Below are 20,744 nucleotides of genomic sequence, written 5' to 3'. Positions count from 1 at the left end.
ATGATGCTTGAAAGCAGAAGTCTGTGATGGTGTGTTTCCCCCCGGTTTGCAAATGCACCCCCAAAGGTTGGCAACCCCTGCTTTTAGCAGGCTGTTGTTTGCAAGGCAGCTCTACCCACTAGGTCAATCTGCTTCCTGGTGGGGGGGTGGAGGGTTAGTTGGCTGGCTGCGAACAGGGTTAAAAAGCATCATTCTTGGGTCAGGTGTGGGGCTACGTGCTCAGCTTTTATTCTGACATAGAGGGGTGGGGTGCAGCTACAAGTGATTCAGGTGGTTATAAAAGACCATGACGACTTTCCAACTTTCTGCTTGGAGTGATGATGCCAGAGGACTAGGCGAAGCTGAGAATGGGGTGCGGCGGGGGCTGGAGGCAAAACTATACCTTCCTTTTCTGATGGCAGACCACCTCTGACTCCAGAATTTTTTTCTAACCTTTCTCAGTTTCGAAACAAAGCTGCCCCCCAACATCTCTTGGGGGTTTTTAAGCAGTGGTTGGACGGCCATTTGTCATGGAAGCTTTAGTTAAGATTCCTGCATTGCAGGGGGTTGGAAGGGGCCCCCCCCCCCACCCATTCTGCCATCTTGCAGCAGACAGTTCCATAAATCCATTATGCATTTTGTGAATCTACGGCAAGCCAGTTTAATTTTGATGGCACACACTGTTCTAGCACTGCTCTTTTATCTGCTTTCTCCCAGATATTCCTCATTCTTTAAAACCTCCACTGAGTCACCCCTTTGTCAACCTCCCCCCACTGCAAAAAGAAAAAAACCCTACAGAACCCCAAATGTTACATAGCCTGTTCTTAGGTTGGAGCAAGTTTTCAAATGCCATGAGCATCTCAGTTACATTTTGTCCCAGCCTTACAATAAATACAGGGAGGGTGGGATGGGTGCGAATGAATGGTTATGTCCACACCCCTGTGCCTATTGGGAAGAGGAAGAGGACGGAGACCAGAATCTGTGGCAACAGCTAAGCAAAGCACGATTGGTTTCCTTGCAAAAAGAGAACCTACAAATATTACAGAATGCAAGTGGTTTTCCCGGGCTTTCCGTCAATGATTGGCAGCAGAAGGAGCTCAGGACACCTGAGCAAGTTCCAGCGTTGAGCAATTGAGCAGCTCAATACTGCTAAGACGGTCCCTAGCTGTGGTTGGGGGTGTGCATATCCCTAGCTCAGTGCTTCGCCGTTTTCCGTGCAGAAAGGGTGCAGGTGACACACAACTCAGCGGTGAATTTCTAGCCTTCAAGGCAGGACAGTGCATTTTGTTTTGGTGCCAAGTGAATGCACACGGCGGTCAGTTAACAGTTCTGCACCCCCCAGGTCTCAGGCAGTTCCTACAGAAAAGCAGCCCAGAGGCAGTGATACATGACTGTTGCCTGGAATGCAGTGCGCCATTCTGCTCACACCGGCAGAGGGCTGGTGCTTATGGTTTTGCAAAGGCAGCGAGCATTAAACACGATCGAGAGAAGAGAAAGTTGGGAAGGAAGGCTATGCCAAACTCTTAGCATTTTGTGAAACGGAGCACAGATTTGCAGATGTTCACAAAAGAAGGGAGGGAGGGAGGCAACGAAGCAAAAATCTGTAATATTTGTCTCTTTTGCTACAAGACATTGACATCTAGATATCCAAGCCTTCAGAGTTTGCAGAAATCTCACATGGGTTTTATTCGGGACAAAAAGAAAAGAGGGTGGGGGACTGGGATTTGATTTGATTTGATTTTTTTTTTACAAAACACAAGGGGACTGCAAAGATGAAGGCATGATACCTGCTCAGTCACTGCGAAGGTTCTGGGTTCCCTCTGAAAGAGAGAAGGTATCCCAAGCAGTTAGCTGAAGGAGACACTCAACATCTGTTTGCAGGAAGGGTTATTTTTCAAGTCATTTATTGGTTTTTGTACTCTGTTCATGCTCTGCCGGAACAGCAGTCGGGAGCCTCTGGTCCACAGGCCTAATTAGCCTGATTAGGAATCCTAGTTTGGGCCTCTCCAAGCCACCCCTACCCATCCCATGTCGTATGAAGTCATGTGAGGGTCATGTGAAGAGACAGGTGCAAAGGAGCAAGCGGGGATCTTAAAAGGCACTCCCAATTTGTCCTTGGGAAGCAGAGTTTCTATACAGGGCCATTTAAATAGGAATTTGCTCCTGGGTGGAGCTGATCCCTGCTGATACTGAGCCCAGCCGTTCGGTGCTAACCTCCAGCCGCGCTCAGAGCAGCTGAGATCTTCCTTTGCACCAAGGCTTGAGCTCAAGCAATGCTACTAAGGAGAAGAAGTTCACCTGCAGTCCAGGTGATTGGCAGGGGTCGTACAGCCACATTAAAGTGGCTTGCTGGGAGAGCCTAGGGATCTAGTCTGCTGCCTGGAAAAGGTTTCTCCATCCCAATGCTAGATGGTAAACCTTTCTCTCTGTGTGTTTTGTGAGCTGCTCTCTTAATTGCAGGAGGGGGTGGAAGGGTCTGCCCATTTTGGTTCTCCCACTTTCTCATTTTTCTCCCATCTTAAACTCGGTGCTGCACATTTTGCAGCAATTTACATTTTATTAAAAAAAAAAAAACCTCGTGAAAACTCATCAGCGTTCAAGCGCAAATTTCTCCCAATACACACATTTTAAATACGAAATTTTGACAAGCCGTCTCCCTTAATATAATAAATTTTCCCTGCTATCTTCGTTTTTACGCAGGCTTCCCTCTAATAGATGCATTTTGGGTAAACGCTGCATTGCAAAATTTGGATACGTGCAAATTTTGAAGGCTAGCTGTGTTCCGGTTTGCATGCTGCTTCAGGAAATGCAGACTGGGTAGATTCAGCTTTGAATGTACATAGAATTGGGATTTCTCCTTGCTAAATGCAAGAGAAAACAGGCAGCGGAGAGGAAGAAGGTAGCTGGGGCCCTAGGGTGCTGCCTTCTACCAAATCAGACAACTGGTTTGCAGAGGCCTGCCGAGCTCACAGGTTGATGTCTTTCACAGCCTTGCCTGAAAATGCTTGGGACTGAACCTATGACTTTGTTCAAATATATAAAAGGATGTTACATAGAGGAGGGAGAAAGGTTGTTTTCTGCTGCTCCAGAGAAGCGGACACGGAGCAATGGATCCAAACTACAAGAAAGAAGATTCCACCTAAACATTAGGAAGAACTTCCTGACAGTAAGAGCTGTTTGACAGTGGAATTTGCTGCCAAGGAGTGTGGTGGAGTCTCCTTCTTTGGAGGTCTTTAAGCAGAGGCTTGACAACCATATGTCAGGAGTGCTCTGATGGTGTTTCCTGCTTGGCAGGGGGTTGGACTCGATGGCCCTTGTGGTCTCTTCCAACTCTATGATTCTATGACTTTTTGCTTGCAAAACGGGGGCCTGACCCCTGAGCTATGGCCCTTCATAAATGACCCCCATCCACTCCCACAGCCAGAGCAGAGATGAGCCGCAGGCTGTGGCATCCTAACTGAGCCTTAACGGACCAGCTCTCTCATATGTGCCAAGCTCACTCTGTGGGCAGGGAACAGAACATACAGAGGAGCACTGACAAACTCTTCAGTGGGCAATTCCATACACCGGAGTCAACACCCATCAGAGAGGCAGGACCTTTTTCAGGCAGAGGGCTGTGTTCCCACATGCGCTACCTTTGGGGGGCTGTATGTCAATGGTGCATTCTCCCCTCTGCTCTATGGCGCTACCGCAAACGGGAGGAGGTTGTGACAGAGAGAACTCACCTGAGTTTGTTCTTCAAGGCGGTCACCTCCCGTCCCATGGCCTCATTGCTCTCAGTGGCTTCGTCCAGCTCCCGCTGAAGTTTCCTGCGGTTTGCGTTGATGCGCTGGGACTCCTCCTCGGCCTCCTCCAACTGCCTTTTCAGCTGCTTGACGCGAGTGCTGGCCTTGTCAGCCTAAAGGAAGACACCAAGGCAAGGAGGGCGTTGGATGGGAGACCAGAGTTGGCGCCCTCAGCCAGCCTTTTGGCTGCTCAAGCCTTCCTGTATACCTGAAGCCCTAGGACCCACGTACCTACGGGACCGTCTCTCCTGGTATGCCCCACGGAGGACCTTAAGGTCCACAAATGACAACACTTTAGAAGTCCCAAGTTGGAAGGTGGTTAGATTGGTCTCAACGAGGGCCAGGGCCTTTTCAGGACTGGCCCCGACTTGGTGGAACGCTCTGTCACAAGAGACCAGAGCCCTGCGAGACTTGACATCTTTCTGCTGGGCCTGCAAGACAGACCTGTTCCGCCTGGCCTTTGGGTTGGACTCAGTCTGACCCTTATGTTTTCCCTCCCCTTACGGTTTTGATCCATGGGGTACTTTTAAAATGAGGCTGCATTTTAAATTGCATTTTAACCTGCATTTTAAATTGCCCCCCCCCTTATGTTTTTATTGTAATTTTACTGGTGTTAGCCGCCCTGAGCCAGGCTCTGGCCAGGGAGGGCATAAATAGAATTTTATTATTATTATTTATTATTATATACCTAAAGGAGCATCTCCACCTCCCATCATTCAGCCCTGATGCTGAGGTCCAGCTCTGAGGGCCTTCTGGAGGTTCTCTCACTGGGAAAAGTGAGGTTACAGGGAACCAGGCAGAGGGCCTTCTTGGTAGTGGCACCCACCTTGTGTAACGCCCTCCGGTCAGATGTCAAACAGATAAACACCTATATAACTTTCAGAAGACATCTGAAAGCAGCCCTGTATCAGGAAGTTTTTAAGCGTTGGTCTTTTACCATGTTTTTATATTCTGCTGGAAGCTGCCCAGAGTGGCTGGGGCCACACAGTCAGATAGCTAGGGTACAAATAATAACACTCATCATCATCATCACCATCATCATATTTAATGTAATGTGCACCTTTTTGGGCCAAATTACATCATGAAAATTAGGGTGCATTTACACTTGCCAGAAAATGCTTTTTTTTTTTGGTTTCAGGGTTTTGAAAATTGAGATGCGTTTGGATTGATATAAAAGATGCAGGAGGAAAAGGTTAAATTTATAAGGACAAGGGAAGTTTAGGAGGTTCTTTGGAATCTTGTTTTTATGGTGGTTGTTGGATAATTGATTGTAAAAATTTAAAGCCCGAAAAACTAAATTTTCAAAAAAAAGAAAATTGAGATGCGCATTAGATTTGATGGCACATTAGATTCGCAAAAATATGGTATTGTTCCCTTTCATTCTCCCCGCCCCCCAATAATCTTTATTAGTTTTCTGGTTGCATACTCCACATACGCATAATGTGTTGCATTTTAAATTTACATTATACTTGCTCCTTCCTTCTTCTGTTTTTTTATATCACATATAATTTTATCGCATTCTTTTCATCCATTTTGTATATTGTTATTCATTTTCCCTATTTGTCCATAGTATATCCATAAACAAATAAATCCTCCTGTTTATACCATTCTTGTTGTCTGTCTGTATCCATTTACAATGACTGTTAGTTATATTACTCTCCTTATACATTTTGATTCTTATTATTTTCACTATCCATCACTTTCCCGTTATGAGGTTTATTTCCAATTCTACTGGTTTCACTGTTTCATCTTATCTTTCCTATATACGACATACATTTTCCCCATTCTTTTTGAAATGTTTCCTTGCCCTGTTGTCTAATTTTCCCTGTTAATTTGGCAATTTCTGCATATTCCATTACCTTCTGTCGCCATTCTTCTACTGTTGGTATTTGCTGTTGTTTCCAGACCTGGGCTAGCAGTAACCTCGCCGCTGTTGTTGCATATAGAAACAACTTGTTCCCTTTCAGCCTTCCAGCAAATCCTTGAGATCAAGCCCTCTTCCCACACCTCCTTCTGGTTTGACTTCTCGGCTAGCCCACGCCACATGACACATCAACACACCTGGTCTTTGTACTGTTCTGCTTGCTTCCTCTCATCCTCAACCTGCAACAGGACTTCCTTGAGCTTCTTGTCTTTCTGGCGCAGGGTCTTCGCTGCTGTTTGCTTTTCTCTGTGGAGCAATGGAATTGAACGGGAAGGTTAAAGGTACTAGTTCTCATGGAGGAAAGTTGTGCCTGGGAAGATGCACATGTGCTGAAGGAAATCAGAGGGAAACTGAGCAGGATTCAAGGGCAGAAAATGCAGTTCTCTGTTAAAATCTTTTCAGCTTCTCTAAGGGATGAAATTGCTTTGGATTTCAGCTTGGGCTGTGGAATATCAGTAACTGATTCTGCAAATGAGCCCTCCCAGGTAATGTCTAAAGGAAAGGGGAAAGGGCACACCACAATTTGCACTCCTGCAGGAATATTTTTTAAAAAATAATAATAAATAAAATAAAATAATAAAATAATATAATAAATGGTGGGGAAACTCCCCACAAAGTATCTTTATGAATGTGTGCACACACATATATGGTAATGCACAAAGAATTTCTTTTTTAACCATTTTGGATATATTTATAAAATCATTCAAAAGTATTTCCCAGAAGTTAAAGCAGTTCATGTTGTTTAAAAGCACACTGCTTATATTTGCATATTTTAAATTTCATGCAGATATTCACAAGCACACCTCCTGAGCAAGAACAGATTATGACATATTTACGTCCAATTCCAGCACGCACCCCTCCTCTCAGCAACTGCCTGCTGGGAACTTTTGTCCCTCTACAACAGAGAAGGGGCAGCTTAGTTGTAGCTAGACTACAACTCCCCTCATCCCAGACTATTGGGCCAAGCTGGCTGTGGCTGATGGGAGTTGGAATCTGACTAACCTCAGCTGCTTGTGTCCAAATCAAAATCCCTCAGGGTTACCAGACATCCCCAGTTCCCGGGGATAGTCCCTGGATTTGCAAATCTGTCCCCGGGAAACGTGGCAGCGGCAGCCTCAGGAGCCCGGAGGCAGCCTGGTAGCACAGTTGGCTCAAGCTGGCTTCAGGAGCTGCTCACTGCTTGCTGCCACTGCCGAGGGGGAACCGGGGACGTCTGGCGGCACAGATTTCCTGGCCCCTTCCCCCTTTGTTTTGACAGATCGGGGGAGACTCGGGAGTTGCGGGCGGGTGGGCGGCCGTTGCCCAGGAGGGGTGCAAGGTGTACGGTTTCTCTGCAAGGCAAGGCGCAGAGCCCTTTCGCACCCTGTGAAACATAAATGCAGAGTTTTTTTAAAAAACTGGGCAACGGCCAGCCGCCCACGACTCCCAAGCCTCCCCCGATCATTCAAAACAAAGGGGGCAGGGGGCAGGAGATTGGGGGAGGCTCGGCAGTCACGGGCGGGTGGCACGTGCGGGTGACTCCCTGTTGCTACTCAGCTTCCCCCCCCCCCCCCAAAAAAAAGGGTCCCCGGATTCACTGAAAAAAATCTGGTAACCATACTGTATTCTCCAATATGTGGGTGAGCCTTCCCCCCCCCCCCCCGGGAGTAAGTTTTTTATTTGTTTCAGCTACAGTATTACAACAGAATTTTGCAACTAAATCTTAAATATATTATTTAACTTTTTTAAAAAAAATGATTTAATCATTTTTTCAATACAAACAAGAACCAAAAAAATATATACAACAAAAACCACAATAACACTGATAACACAATTTAACAATTCAGATTTGAGTACTGATATACCTATAACTACACCTTTTTAACAAGATTTCCCCACCTCTCCTCCCCCTACTTCCCACCCCTGTCCCTCTTGTCACTTAAGTATTCCTTCCAGATTTCTTCATATTTATCCATTCTTAATTTGCGTTGATATGCAATTCGTTCGTAGGTAACTAGTCTGTCCATATTGTCAATCCATGTGCTCAATGGGATCTTTTTGCGGCCCTTCCAATTCATCAAGACAAGTTTTACATCCATTTTTTTTGACCCCTTGTAATTCCCCACGTTTCCGGTATATAATTTAGAATTAAATTCAAATCCCCTAAATAACAATTTCTTTTTATTACTCTAGCCTATTATTTTTGAGCCTGTGCTCTGGGACAGGATTTGGGATGCAGAATCCCACAGCTGCCAGTACCTGGACTCCTGTTCCAGCTGTTCCTCCAGCTGCGCAATCTTGGCTTCCAGGGCTGTGATCGTGGCCTTGAACTTGGATTTGACGGCTCCCTCCATCTCCTGCAGTTTGGATTTCAGCTCCTTGTTCTGCCTCTCCAGCTGCTGCCGGGCGCTTTCGTTCTTCTGCGCCGCGGTGCGCTCAGAGGCCAGCTCATTGTTCAGCTGCTCGGACTGGAACCGATAGATGGGAAAGATCAATCAAAGCGGAGCGGGGAAAACAGGTCTGATTAGGGGTGGCCAGCCTGTCCTGTTCAGTTGCTCTCTGGACCCGTCTGCGCCAAACATTTAAAGCAGGATCACACCCCTTTAAGCAGCCATCAAAAAACCATGGGGACTGTAGTTTGTTAAAGGTGCTGAGAGCCTTTAGGAGACGCTCCCAGAGCTACAGTTTCCAAACTTCCCAGGGAAAAGGGTTTGTCTGAGAACTGTAACTGTGTGGGGAATAACAACTCTCAGCCCCCTTCCAAAAACTACATCTCCCAGGATTCTTAGAGGGGGAACCATGGCTGCTTAAAGTGGTATGATTCCGCTTTAGTGCAGGTGAGAACTCAGTTTCCCATTTTCCCAATCTTTTGCTCCATTTCCAACATCAAATTGCTTTCTCTTTTTTCCATAAGAGACCACACGAAATTTCTTAGCAATCTTGGTGTGCATTTCTCCAAACACACCTGCTTTTGCAAGCAAGCAAGCAAAAAGAAGAAGAGTTTGGATTTGATATTCCGCTTTATCACTACCCAAAGGAGTCTCAAAGCAGCTAACATTCTCCTTTCCCTTCCTCCCCCACAACAAACCCTCTGTGAGGTGAGTGGGGCTGAGAGTCTTCAGAGAAGTATGACTGGCCCAAGGTCACCCAGCAGCTGCATGTGGAGGAGCGGAGACGCGAACCCGGTTCCCCAGATTACGAGACTACCGCTCTTAACCACTACACCACACTGGCTCTCAAATAAGTGCACACACAGAAATGCTTGCAAATCTTCAGGGGGCCTCCCTTATATCATTAACCCCAGTTGGTGCAAGTACAGGCATACCCTGGGAGATCATTGCGGGTTCGGTTCCAGACTGCTGCAATAAAGCGAACAATGCGACAAACCGAGTCGCATAATTCTTTTGGTTTCCCAGTGCATAATCAAAGTTATGTTTGCTCTACACTATAGCCTGTTAACCCGCATCCTCCTTGTGAGGAGCAATATCTGTGGGGTGCAATAAAGCAAAGCGCAATAAAACAGGGTATGCCTGTATTGGATTTGAACTAGGTTTGAACTACATAATCATTTTAACTGTCTATATGTTTGCAATATTCATATGTATGTTTTTTATTCAGTTGTGAAATCATTTTTGAGAGGCTTCATGGGGAGCGGTCCACATATGAAATAAATGTCTATAGATTATATATTAAAGACATTTTTCTAGTACGTTATTTTCACCAATCCGCAAATTTTTGTGCATGCTTTCCTCTCCTATGTGCTTTATTGAAGTATGCATTCTTTTGGTTGGAGAAATGCATTGCAAAATTAGGAGAGAAGCATGGATTTTGAAGGATAGCTGCATTTTGGTTTGGGAAGTTGCTGAGTGGTGAATCTGTTCTATTTCTCATTTGAAGGAGCTGCGAATAGCAAGCAAAATTATTTTTTGCTTACTTTTCTTGCAACTCCCATCCTCCTTGCAGAAATCAAGGTGTCTGCAACATACCTGCTGGACAGCCTTGCGGAAGCGGTCGCTCATAGCTTCCATGTTGCTCTGCTCCTCTTCCAGCTCCTCCTCTAACTGGGAGATCCTTGCTTCAAGGCGCCGCTTCTCATCCTGGAGGCTGGTCCTACAATCATACGGTGTCAGGGGCTGGTCAGAATCAGACGCCAGAGACTGCTCTGACTCCGAAGATGGGGGAATGCAGACACAGACAGAGCAGTCTCTAACAGAGAATGGAGAATTTGCCCCCCTCTTCCTTCAACGTTCCCAGCAGCCAATTCAAAGTCAGACTGCAAAGTCAGGGGAAGAGTTGGACAGCTTTGAGATAGTAGCTAGGCAACCAGGAGGGAGGGAGCGTTTGGGAGACACTTCATTCAAGAGTGGTGGGTAATTCCCTCCCCTCGAACTCAGAGGTCTGAAAGGGTTAAGGAACAACAGAAGCACAGGGGAGGGAGAGCTGGCCGTTGGCGCGCTTCTTGCTGTGGAAGGGGAGGTGATTCAGAATGAACAGCTGATATCCTGATGGAGGGTGGCCCAAGGCTGCTCTCTGTATATCGTTGTAAATAAAGGACTATAAACCTGTCAGACGCTCGTTAATTCTTATCGGAAGCTCCCAGAGAGAAGGGGAAACTCCCGTGCCTGCCAAAAGATGCACCAAGTCCTCTATTTAATTTTCATTTCTTTGAAATCCCCAAAGACCCAGTCAAATAAGCAAGGTATAATAATAATAATCACCATTGTCATATTTGGCGAGGGTGCTGTGTAAGGAACCTTTTATACTTCTCGTGTGGACAAAATAGCAGCAGTGAGTGGAATTGGGCACATGGTTCTAGTAGCCTCCAAATCCCGGCCGGGAACTCTTACCTCCCAGAAGCAGAACTTGCCAGCTCTTCAGCCAGATCATCCTTCTCCTGCTCGGCTTGTTTCCGTGCCCGTTCCGCAGCTGCCAAATCCTGCCAAAGGAGGCAAAATTGAGCCCCTCACTCGACAAAGCAAACATGGCTACTCTAGGTTCCAAGGCTGGGCAGAAGTTAGATCTAGTCATATACCTCTGGGAGATTTGCAGTAGATCGGCAAGAGTTTCCAACTTGCAAATAGCAACTAGCAATAGCAAAAACTAAAATAAGTTCTACCCATATTAGATTAAAGGTAAAGGGACCCCTGACCGTTAAGTCCAGTTGCGAACGACTCTGGGGTTGCGGCGCTCATCTTGCTTTATTGGCCGAGGGAGCCCACGTACAGCTTCCAGGTCATGTGGCCAGCATGACTAAGCTGCTTCTGGCGAATCAGAGCAGCGCACAGAAATGCTGTTTATCTTCCCGCCAGAGTGGTACCTATTTATCTACTTGCACTTTAACGTGCTTTCAAACTGCTAGGCTGGCAGGAACAGGGGCCGAGCAACAGGAGCTCACCCCGTCACAGGGATTCGAACCACCAACCTTCTGATCGGCAAGCCCTAGGCTCTGTGGTTTAGAACACTTGGCGGGGGACAGAAACCAGGAGTGCCTTTTTATCGTGGTACGGGTCACAATTCCCTGGCTGAACAAGTGTTCCCCTGTTCCTTAGAGCAGGAGAGGTCACACATGTAACAATTGGTTGTCCTCATAACTTGGGGGGGGGGTTTACATGTGGTGAACTCTGGCTGAACGTATGAAACACTGTTCCCTGGGCCGCATCAAATGTTCTCTGCTCACTAGCGCAAGGTCCCGTCTGCTAGCGGATGGCAGTGCTTAAACATTTGCAACAAAGAAATCCAGTGCAACAGTTGTGTTAGTGGAAGTCTGCTGGTTCCCGTTGTGCAATATGTTGCACAACCTTCGGTAAGGCACTTGTGTTTTTCCTTCTGCAACAACCTTCCGCAAGTGCAAGTTTAAAGGGCCTTTAACTTAGTAGAGTGTGGCGTTTGCCCTCATATGTGTGTGACATCATACTGGGTTCATAGGGAAAGTCATTGTAAAATGACTAACCAATTGGAACCCAGGGAGCAGAGTTAACTGTGTATAAGGTTGAAGCACAGAGGTTTTTTTAGGAGAGTTAGAGTTGTTGAGAAGACAGTCTCAACAGTTAGAAGAGACAGATAAGAAAAGTCTGTGGGTTGGGCTAGTCCGGTGGGTGGGAGAGAGTGAGAGAATTTGTTAAGAGAAGCCAGTCAAACAGTTGAGATAATCAGTCAAAAGGTATTAGGAAGGTATAGGCCAGTAAAGAAAATAAAGTTAAGATATTGACAGGAATAATAATCAAAAAAAGATATTGACAGGAATATTATCTGAGAAGCCATAAACTTGTTAATGTTTGTAAAATAAACTTGTTTTTTTGGTTCACTTTTAACAACAGAGTAACTGGTTGGTGGCAGCGGGGAAGCAAGCACAGTGGTGGCACAGGGATCAATAGACCGTTAAACGTCCGGAGACCCTGTGTGATCGCCACACAGGGCTACATTAGATACATGCCATGTTTTGAGAATATACCTGTGATAGGAATTTTGAGGTCTTAGATATATGGTAATGTTCATAAGTGTACCAACCAAGCACATACATAGATCAGCACAGGAAGACCAACCTGGAACCATTTTGATTCCTAAACTAAGCAAATGTTTTCTCTGCAAGGTCAAAGTGGGAAACCTCCCCATTGTCTCTTTCCTCACAAATCTCATCTTAAGGGCACATTTAAGATGAATAGGGTGTGAGCCTGTGACCTGGCCCAGGAATGAAGTATTTATCATTACAAAAGACTGGCCAGGCTCCCCAGGCAATCCAATCAAGTAACCTGCCAGACAGGAGATAAACAAGGACAGGCGAAAAACAACATTCAAATTTCTGTTTTAGACCACCTTTTCTGTGATGTAGGTATGATGTATCTGAGGGGTGGTCTTAGGTTACACCCCTTCTGTGATGTATGCATGATGTTTCTGGGGGTGGTCTTGGTCTACAGGCCTTGCGCGCCATTTTTCTGGGTTCCTCCTCCTTTCCTGCGTGTGAGGGGAGCACCCTGTTGCAACAGATCAATAAAGATCAGGCTTACTAGCTGCTTTGCTTCTCAATATTCTCTGGTTGGCCTCTGTTATTTTCTCCTACCGATAGGGAACGTACGTAAGGACTCTATGTGGGCTCTTGGATACCCCATAAGGGAAAAGGGCAATTTTTGTTTACAACAACCCTTAACCGTAGCCCTTGGGCAGACACTGAGCTACTCCATCCCTCGAGTTCTAGCCAGGACCCAGATTCTCCAGTTTACCTCTTGAACCTGCATCAGCTCAGCCTCCAGATTTTTGGCTTTCTTCTCGTTTTCTCGGGCTGTTGCAAAGACTTCTTCCCGGGCAGCCCGGGCATCGTCCAGTTCACGCTGGAAGTCCTTCATCTGAGCCTGAGTGAGAAGAGACACTGGTTTAGGATGGAGCCTCATCCACATTCAGGTTCAAATCTTTCTCAGCATCGCCCTCCACCTGATGGGATGTTTCAAGGATCAAAGAAGAGAGTCTGAAGTTTAAGAAATAGGTGATTAGGGTGCGGGAGGGGCATGATAATAGTTTATAAAAGGATGTGCGGTGTTGAGTAGGGATCACACCAGTCTATCAAGTTCTCTCAATTTCTGCAGAAATATGCAATTTATTTTAAAAAGTCCTCATGAAAATTCAGCATTTTGGATACGATTTCTTTTAAAATATGCATTTGTGTGCTATTTCCCCTCCAGATCTACACATTTGTCGCAAAGAGATCTAATAAAAATCTTTTTTAGTACAGTCGTACCTCGGATCCTGAATGCCTTGACTCTTGAACAAATCGGCTCCCGAACGGTTGAAACCCAGAAGTGAGTGTTCCGGTTTTTGAACAATTTTCGGAAGCTGAACGTCCGGCGCAGCTTCCGATTGCTACCAGAAGCTGAGCTTTGGTTTCCAAACGTTTTGGAAGTTGAACGGACTTCCGGAACAGATTCCGTTCGACTTCCAAGTTACGACCATACATTATTCCTACTAATATGTGCATTTTGATGCACACTTAATCCTAGCACATGCATTTGTGGCACACATTACCTGGCCGAAGAACTGCTTTGCAAAAATTTGGAGAAATGAAAATTTCAAAGGGTGGCTGTGTTTTGGTCCATGCATCATTTTGGAAAGCAAGAACTAGACAGGCTCGATTTTGAAGGCAAACCGAACTAAATTTCTCCCCCATCTCACTAGGTTTGGAGGGCCCTTGGGCAAGAAACCCTCCAGCCCACCCCTCTGCCTCAGTCTCTCCCTCCTAACTGCTGTGGATCTAGGAGGCTCTTGTCCTTTGGGCAAGAGTCTCCACCCCCATCGTTCTGCCTGGACGCTGAGGTCCAGCGCCAAGGGCCTTCTGGCAGTTCCCTCATTGTGAGAAGTGAGGTTACAGGGAACCAGGCAGAGGGCCTTCTCGGTAGTGGCACCCGCCCTGTGGAACGCCCTCCCACCAGATGTCAAAGAGATAAACAACTACCTGACATTCAGAAGACATCTGAAGGCAGCCCTGTTCAGGGAAGTTTTTAATGTGTGACATTTTAGTGTATTTTTAATCTTTGTTGGAAGCCATCCAGAGTGGCTGGAGAAACCCAGCCAGATGGGCGGGGTACAAATAGTAAATTATTATTATTATTATTATTATTATTATTATTATTATTATTAGGCCCCTGGCAGATGCCCAACCCTCCTGGGTGAAAGCAAGTGGGTTGCCCTGACCTGGAGCTTCCGCAGCTGCTTGATGGCTTCGTCCCGGGACTTGTTGGCAAAGTCCAGCTGGCCCTCCATGTCCTTGATGTCCACCTCCAGTTTCTTCTTGGCGGCTGCGGCCAAGCCCCGTTGCTTGCGCTCGTCTTCCAGTTCCACTTCCATCTCATGGAGCTAAGTAGTAGCAGGGAAGCAATTGGAAAAGGTTTAGACGTGCGCCGTGGGTTGAGCTAGATGACCCTCAGGGTCCCTTCCCGCTCTGCAGTTCTACGATTCTGTGAAAGGCATTGCTCAGGGACTCGCAGCTAAATGTGTGGAAGTCTTGCAGCGCTTCCTCAAACAGGGGAGAAAGCGGGGCAGTCTTTGACAAGGTCCTATTCTTCAACTACTTTTTGGGAATAAAACCCCGACTCTGGGGTTGCGGCGCTCTTCTCGCTTTATTGGCCGAGGGAGCCGGCGTAAAGCTTCTGGGTCATGTGGTCAGCATGACTAAGCCGCTTCTTGCGAACCAGAGCAGCACAAAGAAATGCTGTTTACCTTCCCGCCTATTTATCTACTTGCACTTTGAGGTGCTTTCGAACTGCTAGGTTGGCAGGAGCTGGGACCGAGCAACGAGAGCTCACCCAGTGGCGGGGATTCAAACCGCCGACCTTCTGATTGGCAACTCCTAGGCTCTGTGGTTTAACCCATAGCGCCACCTACATCCCTTGCAAGCGATTAGGTTTCCCCAAAAGGCCTTTGGGTTGTAGTTGCTGTCCAGCTAAGTTCATTCATTTGTTCGTTCTTTCAAATCATTTATAACATGCTCTTTAGCCAGAAAAGCTCACAAGTGGTTTACAGATCAAGAGAAAATAACATCTTAATATTTAAGCTAAGGTTACCAGATTCTTTTCAGTGAATCCGGGGATACTTTTCAACTTCAATAGGAATGATAGGATTTTGTCAGGGGACTGATTTGTAAATCCAGGGACTGTCCCCAGGAAACGGGGACATCTGGTAACCTTAATTTAAGCGGCTTTTATAATGCTGAGCTTGGATGGAAACAACTTTTTAAAAAGCAGTTCATAGGAGCTGCAAAACTGCACCAGCCTGTTTGTTTTGCTGGTTAAGTCCATGCTGCAAAACTATGTTGTCCTCCCCTGTCCACACACACTTCCATATTGAGTTCTGCTCAGTAGGTAGTAGCTATCAGAAGCCATTCATGTTCAGATATCTTCCAGCCATCAACTGGAGGAGGCATGTTTAGGTATTGGACAACCCAGCGCCTAGATTCTATGTTGGTCTTCCTCAGGTTGGTGCCCTCCAGCTGTTGGTCTTCCTCAGGTTGGTGCCCTCCAGCTGTGGTCCAAAACTCTAGAATACCCCAGGCCCTGTGGGGAAAAGGTCTCCTTACCCTCTGAGGCTACGAGAAGATAGGTGGTGAAATGGAAGCTCATACCTGCTTCTGCAGCTGCCTCCTCTTCTCTTCGTTCTGCTCATCCCTGGCTTGCAGGTCTCTTTCGAACTGTCCTTTCAGCGCTTGCATGTTCACCTCCAGCCTCAGCTTTGCATCCTCCGTCGCCTGGAGCTCGTCCTCCAGCTCCTCCAACTGGGTCTTCATCTCTTCCACCTGTTGCTCCAAGGCCCGTTTGGATTTCTCCAGGTCATGGACCTGTTTGGAGCAGGAGGCAAAAAGGCAGGCCGAGTGACGAGAGGATCAAGGCGGGAAACTCACCAGCGGTGAATGAATAAATAAGGCAAAAGCAAAACCTGGAAATGTGATGACTGGGCTCACTTGGAAAGAAAAGTCACTGCAAACTGATAATCAACTGGCAAATATATGCACGTGTGTTTTTACAAGATGCATGTACTGTATTTTTCGCTCCATAAGACACATTTTTTTCCTCCTAAAAAGTAAGGGGAAATGTCTGTGCGTCTTATGGAGTGAATGTGCGGTCGATCGCTGGCTCCCTTTCCGGCCCCGCCCAGACCTCCATTGTTGAATGTTCTGCAGACGGAGGCTGTTTGTTTCCCCAGCGACATGTGACTGGCTGATTAGATTATCTGTCTGGAAACTGTAGAAACGGCTCCCTTTCCTTTCCTAAAAAAGCTGCAGAACTGTGAGTTGAACCCCATAAAAACAGGATTTCCCCCCTTTGCAAAATAAGCTCAACAACTTTGAGCTGGTGCTCAAAAAAAGGAGCTTTTCCCCTTTGCAACAAAAGCTGCACAACTGTGAGTTGATCCTCAAAAAAACGGGGCTTTCCCCCTTTCCTCCTCTAAAAACTAGGTGCGTCTTATGGTCAGGTGCGTCTTATGGAGCGAAAAATACGGTAAACGAATTGTTTCAGGCAGATCAGGAGACCCTTCGAGGGAACTTACGTTCTTGCCGACATCATCTTTGGAGCTCACGAGATCTTCCATCTCCGCTTTCAACAGCTTGTTGGTTCGCTCAAGTTCTTCCTTTGCTTCCAGGGCCTCCTCCAGAGCCCGGGAGAGAGACAGGGCCTTCGTCTCCTTCTCCCGAGCTTCAGCCTCTGCGCGGTCTCTTTCTTCGGCGTATTTGGAAGAGATGTTCTTCTCCTCTGCTAGCATCTGCCAAGGAACAAGATGCTGGTCAGCTTCGGGTCTCAGCAAGGAGGCCATTGCTTTGATTCAGGGGCAAGAGGGCTTTCCAACAGCTCAGAGAAGTTGACTGCTTACGGGGTCATATAAAGAAGGAAATCATCATCAAAGCCCAAGATGCACTGGACAGGAAGCAATAAAGGAAAGCTGCAAGGAGGAAGCATTTAATTAACATTGCAGGGGGGATTTCCTAAACAGGACCTATATGTTAAGTGAATAACATGGAAGGGTTTGTTGTCTTGGAAACAGGCACTGCTGGCTAAGACAGCACTATATTAAGTGCTGTGCAAAACCTCAGTAAGCAATAAAGGCAACAAAAGCTGCAAGGAGGAAGCATTTCATTAACATTGCAGGGGTCCCTTTCCTAAACAGGACCTGTTTGTGAGTGAACAATATGGGAGGGATTTTGCTGTGGGAAAGGTTATTGCTGGATAAGGGGCACATCAATGGCAACCCAATCCTATTAACGTTTCGGTCACTCTGGGCACAGTGGACAGCACAGAAAGAGAGCATGCAGGGAGCTGGGCTGTGATGGCCTGGGAATCTGATTCAGAAGCTGAACCTGAGGAGTCCCAGCCTGCACAGGAGTCCCCGCCTCCAGGGCCGGCTGAGCCGGGGCAGGGGCTTGGATCTGAAGGGCCTGCACCTGTGCCGAGTCCTCAGGAGCAGACACCAAATGTATCCACTCTGGCTCTGGAGGTGATTGAGGACCCATTGCCTGCAGGTGCGCCTCTCCCAGCCCTGTCAGGGGAAGGTGAAGCTGCCTCTGGGTCCAGTAACCCTCCAGCCTCTCCTGAGCTGCAGAGGCTCAGGGCAGAGAGGCGGAGGGAACTAAGTGCTCTCAGGAGGAGTGCTCGCCTTAAGGCCAGGAGAGGCGGGTCACCTGTGGGCCGGGACCGCCCCTGGCCTCAGAGAAGATAAAGGTCAGTCAGCCCAGTCCCAGGTTGGAAACCTGTTTCTGCCAGCACCCAGACCTGTTCTTCCTGAGTTCTTGACCACGCCCGGCTTCTTACTTTGGACCCCGCTTCCCCCTTGGTGGACAGTCTCCAGACCCTCGGCCCAGGACTGGACTTTGACCATGCCTCATGGTACCCCCCCCCCCCGGGACCAGCACATGGGCTCTTGCCTGGTCGAACTTCTTCTGCTTCTTCTCCAAGTTGGAGACCATCTGGCGCTGGTTGTCCAAGTCGACCACCAGGTCGTCCAGCTCCTGCTGAAGCCGGTTCTTTGTTTTTTCCAGTTTGTCGTACGAAGCTGCTTTCTCCTCGAACTGCTGCGTCAGGCCTTCGATTTCCTTCTGGAGCTTCTTCTTCCCTTCCTCCATGCCCTCGATGGTGCTGACGTACTCCTGGAGCTTCCGCTTGGAGTCGGAGAGCTGCAGGTTGGGGTTCAGAGAAAGGTAAGCTCTCGTGACACCCAGCACCCCAACCAACGCAGGTGCAAGCACCTTCCCCGTGAATGGGCGGAATCAGCTGATCCAACAGTATTGTGGGAATGTAGAGATGGGCCCATGTACCCATCCAGCTCCCTCCTACTGGCCCTCTGTTTGGGGTTTCTAACAAAGACGGGGAAGCTGTGGCTCTCCAGAAGTTGTTGGACTACAGTTCCCATCATCCCTGATCACTGGGCTCCCATTATTGCTGAGAGCATGATAAAAGTCATGGATCCCGGTTGTTGTCGTCAGGGGCATACCTAGGGGTTTGGCAATGGGCGACGTGAATGTGAGCCCAACCTTGCCTTGGGTTTTCTGCGCAGTGAGCCGTGATCTTTCAACCTGGAAAATGGGAATTTAAAACAGCCTGCCGCACAGCGGGTGTGCACGGTAAGAACCCGAAGGGGTTCTGTTTTTGTTTTTAACATCCAAAGTGGATAAATTCAGCGTAACTACTGCAATATGCTCTACGTGGGGCTACCTTTGAAGGTGACCTGGAAACTACAACTAATCCAGAATGCGGCAGCTAGACTGGTGACGGGGGGCGGCCACCGAGACCACATAACACTGGTCCTGAAAGACCTACATTGGCTCCCAGTACGTTTCCGAGCAAAATTCAAAATGTTGCTTTAAAGCCCTAAACGGCCTCGGTCCAGAATACCTGAAGGAGCGTCTCCACCCCCATCGTTCAGCCTGGACACTGAGGTCCAGCGCCGAGGTCCTTCTGGTGGTTCCCTCATTGCGAGAAGTGAGGTTACAGGGAACCAGGCAGAGGGCCTTCTCGGTAGTGGCGCCCTCCCTGTGGAACACCCTCCCACCAGATGTCAAAGAGAACAACAACTACCAGACTTTTAGAAGACATCTGAAGGCAGTCCTGTTTAGGGAAGCTTTTAATGTTTGATGTATTACGGTATTTTAATATTTTGTTGGAAGCCGCCCAGAGTGGCTCGATGGCCAGCCAGATGGGCGGGGTATAAATAATAAATTACTATTATTATATAGTAATGGTCAGAACCTGCACGGTCAACGTTGAAATGTGCCTCTCCAGGTTCTGCTTCGCTTCCATCTCTTCCTCCAGCTGGTCCTGGATGCTGTTCTTCTCATCCTCCATCTGGCGAAGCTTTGTGGACAAGTTGAGCTTCTGGCGGGTTTCCTCCTGGAGCAACTCCTGGGGGCAGCAAGAATCATAGAATCATAGAGTTGGAAGAGACCACAAGGGCCATCGAGTCCAACCCCCTGCCAAGCAGGAAACACCACCAGAGCACTCCTGACATATGGCTGTCAAGCCTCTGCTTAAAGACCTCCAAAGAAGGAGACTCCACCACACTCCTTGGCAGCAAATTCCACTGTCAAACAGCTCTTACTGTCAGGAAGTTCTTCCTAATGTTTAGGTGGAATCTTCTTTCTTATAGTTTGGATCCATTGCTCCGTGTCTGCTTCTCTGGAGCAGCAGAAAACAACCTTGCTCCCTCCTATATGTGACATCCTTTTATATATTTGAACATGGCTATCATATAACCCCTTAACCTCCTCTTCTCCAGGCTAAACATGCCCTGCTCCCTTAGCTGTTCCTCATAAGGCATCGTTTCCAGGCCTTTGACCATTTTGGTTGCCCTCCTCTGGACACGTTCCAGTTTGTCAATGTCCTTCTTGAACTGTGGTGCCCAGAACTGGACACAGTACTCCAGGTGAGGTCTGACCAGAGCAGAATACAGTGGCACTATTACTTCCCTTGATCTAGATGCTATACTCCTAGAAAGCAGAAGCCCTTGCTGGTGAGACTTCCCCAAGAACCTCTCTGAAAACCTCCGTTTGGCTTGCGGTGGTACTTACCTGAGTGTCCTGCAGCTGAGACCCCAGAGTCGCCACGTCCTTCGTCAGCTTGATGGTCTTGCCCTCTGCTTCGTTCAGCAGCCCCGTCACGTTCTCCACCTCCACCTGGAAGGCAAAGGAAGAGCAAAACAAAGCAGGGTTTGGATCAGCCTGATCTGCACTCTTCTCACAGGAAATAATAATAATAATAATTTGCTAGGCTCCTGCATCCTTTTTTATTTTTAAAAAAACTACAGAAATGGAAAAAAGGGACACTGCATTGTCACCTGCAGCTTGTGGACTTTTTCGTTCAGCTCTGTCCGGACGCGCTCCCCGTCTGAAAACTTGGACTGTAGCTCCTGCAGCTGCACTTCCAGCTTCTTCTTCTTGTTCTCCACCTCCTGCTTGGCCTGGTTGAGCGACCGGACCTCGCTGCTCAGGTCGGCATTGTCCTTCTCCAGAGTCTGCTTGGTCTTGTCCAGGTTGGCTTTGGCCTGAAAGCACAAAGGACGTTCAGTGTTTACATACCCAAGAAGGGACCGAGAGTTGACAAGTCTTCCAG

General features: G+C 47.6%; 2 protein-coding genes across 11 annotated transcripts in view; one reads left to right on the top strand and one right to left on the bottom strand.

The window, feature by feature from the left end:
- Window positions 1–20,744, top strand: part of CIITA (class II major histocompatibility complex transactivator) — a 1,021,617-nt gene that overhangs the window by 327,264 nt on the left and 673,609 nt on the right. The gene's annotated exons all lie outside the window — the stretch shown is intronic.
- MYH11 (myosin heavy chain 11) overlaps window positions 1–20,744 on the bottom strand; it is a 93,980-nt gene that overhangs the window by 938 nt on the left and 72,298 nt on the right. For 3 of the 9 annotated variants that reach the window (XM_083413312.1, XM_083413311.1, XM_083413310.1), the window contains 14 exons: window positions 20,470–20,676; window positions 20,204–20,308; window positions 19,386–19,538; window positions 18,065–18,313; window positions 16,696–16,908; window positions 15,773–15,985; window positions 14,347–14,508; window positions 12,885–13,013; window positions 10,515–10,603; window positions 9,654–9,777; window positions 7,927–8,135; window positions 5,826–5,934; window positions 3,705–3,877; window positions 1,767–1,799 (listed from right to left, as the gene is read on the bottom strand). In XM_083413312.1, the coding sequence (XP_083269438.1) occupies window positions 1,775–1,799; window positions 3,705–3,877; window positions 5,826–5,934; window positions 7,927–8,135; window positions 9,654–9,777; window positions 10,515–10,603; window positions 12,885–13,013; window positions 14,347–14,508; window positions 15,773–15,985; window positions 16,696–16,908; window positions 18,065–18,313; window positions 19,386–19,538; window positions 20,204–20,308; window positions 20,470–20,676 (2,160 nt within the window). In that variant the 3' untranslated portion in view covers window positions 1,767–1,774. Of the gene's footprint in view, window positions 1–92; window positions 3,003–3,326; window positions 3,878–5,825; window positions 5,935–7,926; window positions 8,136–9,653; window positions 9,778–10,514; window positions 10,604–12,884; window positions 13,014–14,346; window positions 14,509–15,772; window positions 15,986–16,695; window positions 16,909–18,064; window positions 18,314–19,385; window positions 19,539–20,203; window positions 20,309–20,469; window positions 20,677–20,744 lie in introns of those variants that run through there. The other 6 variants (XM_083413309.1, XM_083413307.1, XM_083413308.1 and 3 more) reach the window with 3 other exon arrangements.

The sequence above is a fragment of the Podarcis tiliguerta genome, assembly GCF_965153285.1.
Source record: "Podarcis tiliguerta genome assembly, chromosome: 14".
NCBI lineage: Eukaryota > Metazoa > Chordata > Lepidosauria > Squamata > Lacertidae > Podarcis > Podarcis tiliguerta.
Note: the sequence above shows the minus strand (reverse complement) of the source record. Positions and strands in the feature narration are given on the sequence as shown.